This window comes from Arachis ipaensis, chromosome B04 (genome assembly GCF_000816755.2).
Source record: "Arachis ipaensis cultivar K30076 chromosome B04, Araip1.1, whole genome shotgun sequence".
NCBI classification, from domain to species: domain Eukaryota; kingdom Viridiplantae; phylum Streptophyta; class Magnoliopsida; order Fabales; family Fabaceae; genus Arachis; species Arachis ipaensis.
In genome coordinates this window covers 19,848,760-19,850,459 of record NC_029788.2, presented here as the reverse complement: position 1 = coordinate 19,850,459, position 1,700 = coordinate 19,848,760, and the positions used below count along the sequence as shown (strand labels likewise).

The 1,700-nt window shown below is 25.5% G+C and overlaps 1 protein-coding gene across 1 annotated transcript in view; it reads left to right on the top strand.

Moving 5' to 3' along the window:
- Window positions 1-1,200, top strand: part of LOC107636214 (galactan beta-1,4-galactosyltransferase GALS2-like) — a 2,350-nt gene extending 1,150 nt beyond the window's left edge. Inside the window, exon 2 of the mRNA XM_016339739.2 lies at window positions 855-1,200. Coding sequence (XP_016195225.1) covers window positions 855-1,200 — 346 coding nt within the window. The remainder of the gene's footprint in view (window positions 1-854) is intronic.

The following is a 1,700-nucleotide window of genomic DNA, read 5'->3' as shown; positions in this document are numbered from 1 at the left end:
ATACTTTTTAAATAGGTTTAATTATTCTGTTGGTCCCTATAGTTTCATCAAATTTTTAATTAGGTCCCTATACTTTTTTTCTTTCAATTGGATTCCTACACTACTTTTAATTTTGTAATTACATCATTTTCATGTTAAAAATATTAAAATTAACATATAATTTTTATCAAAATACATGTGGTCAAAGATTTAATTAAGTTTTTAATTATAAATACATTCAATTTGCGAAGAATATTCAGTTAACTCTAATACTGTTTACACTAGGAAGGACTTAATTACAAAATTAAAATTAAAAAAAAAAAAGTATAAAGACCTAATTAAAAATTTAGTGAAATTATAAAGACCAACACAATAATTAAACTTTTTAAATATTATTAAAGTTATATAGTCACCGCATTCTCACAATTTTAGTATATATAAACTTCTTACTAACTAATTATTGTTGTACTTTGCTAGGTAAGCAATTGTTTTTGTAAATAATATGAATAATGAGTTTTAAAATTGGTCCAATAAAATAAAAACATATTACACTCCAAATTATTCACTTAAATCTTAATATTAGAATAACTATTCATAAACTTAAGAATTGAATATCTATATTTTATTATTCATATTATTTAATATTTTTATTATTTACCTATATTTTTTCATTATTGTTACCCTTTGTCAGACTATTGTTTAACATCTCGACCTAGTGCCGCAGTCAACGGTTGTATTTTGTAATGTATGTTCCTAGTTATAAACGGTGTTATTATTCAAAAGTGACTAAATGTTTAATATAATACGTATTTGATCACATCTTAGCCATTATTTTCATATGAAAAAATATAAAACAACTAATTTATTTATTTTAGAAAATGGGGTTTTGAGAAGCTGGTGTACAAGAACTCAAAGAAAGGAATTAGATGGGACAGAAAATATGCAGCGCAACCTCGTAACTTGCATGCATCTGGGGTTCACTGGTCGATGGATTTGGAAGGGCAAACGAAACACGAAACCAAAGGGATAATCATGTACTACCATTACCATGGAACCATAGCAGAGAACATAGAATCATGCAAGATCTATGCAAATTCAACACAATTCATATATGAAAAAACCCCCTATGTTTTGGACACTACCATGAGGGACATTGCTGGGGATATCAAGAAATTTGAGCTCCAGATGATTGGACCCAGGCTACAGAACATTCAACAATGATATAATCATCTTTATTTTCTTTTTGTTTTATAGAAAGAAGAATAATATATATAGATAGGTGATTTTAATTTATCTGGACAAATTATACCAGCCTTCTTCAAAATCAATAAAGTGAAGTGATATTATATATGATAACTCTTTATTTATAAAAATATATAAATATATTACATATACCACCAATATTCGATCTTTAAGATTTTTAAACTTATATAAAATTATTGTGTAACTCTATATTTAAGGTACATAACACTAATATTGAATAAATGGTCAAATTAGTTTTCGAAAAATCATTCATCATTCAAATTAATTCTTAAAAAAAATTAATTAAATTCATTCTTTATAAATTTTAAATTAGTCATTTTAGTTCTTCTGTCGCTCCTGTTGCTAACGGTATCAAAATTTATTGATGTGACACGTTAAATGATACCATAACACACACCTAGTAGTCCTAATTAGTGATTAATATTATAAGTTTATGAAATTAGATATCAACCCCAAAT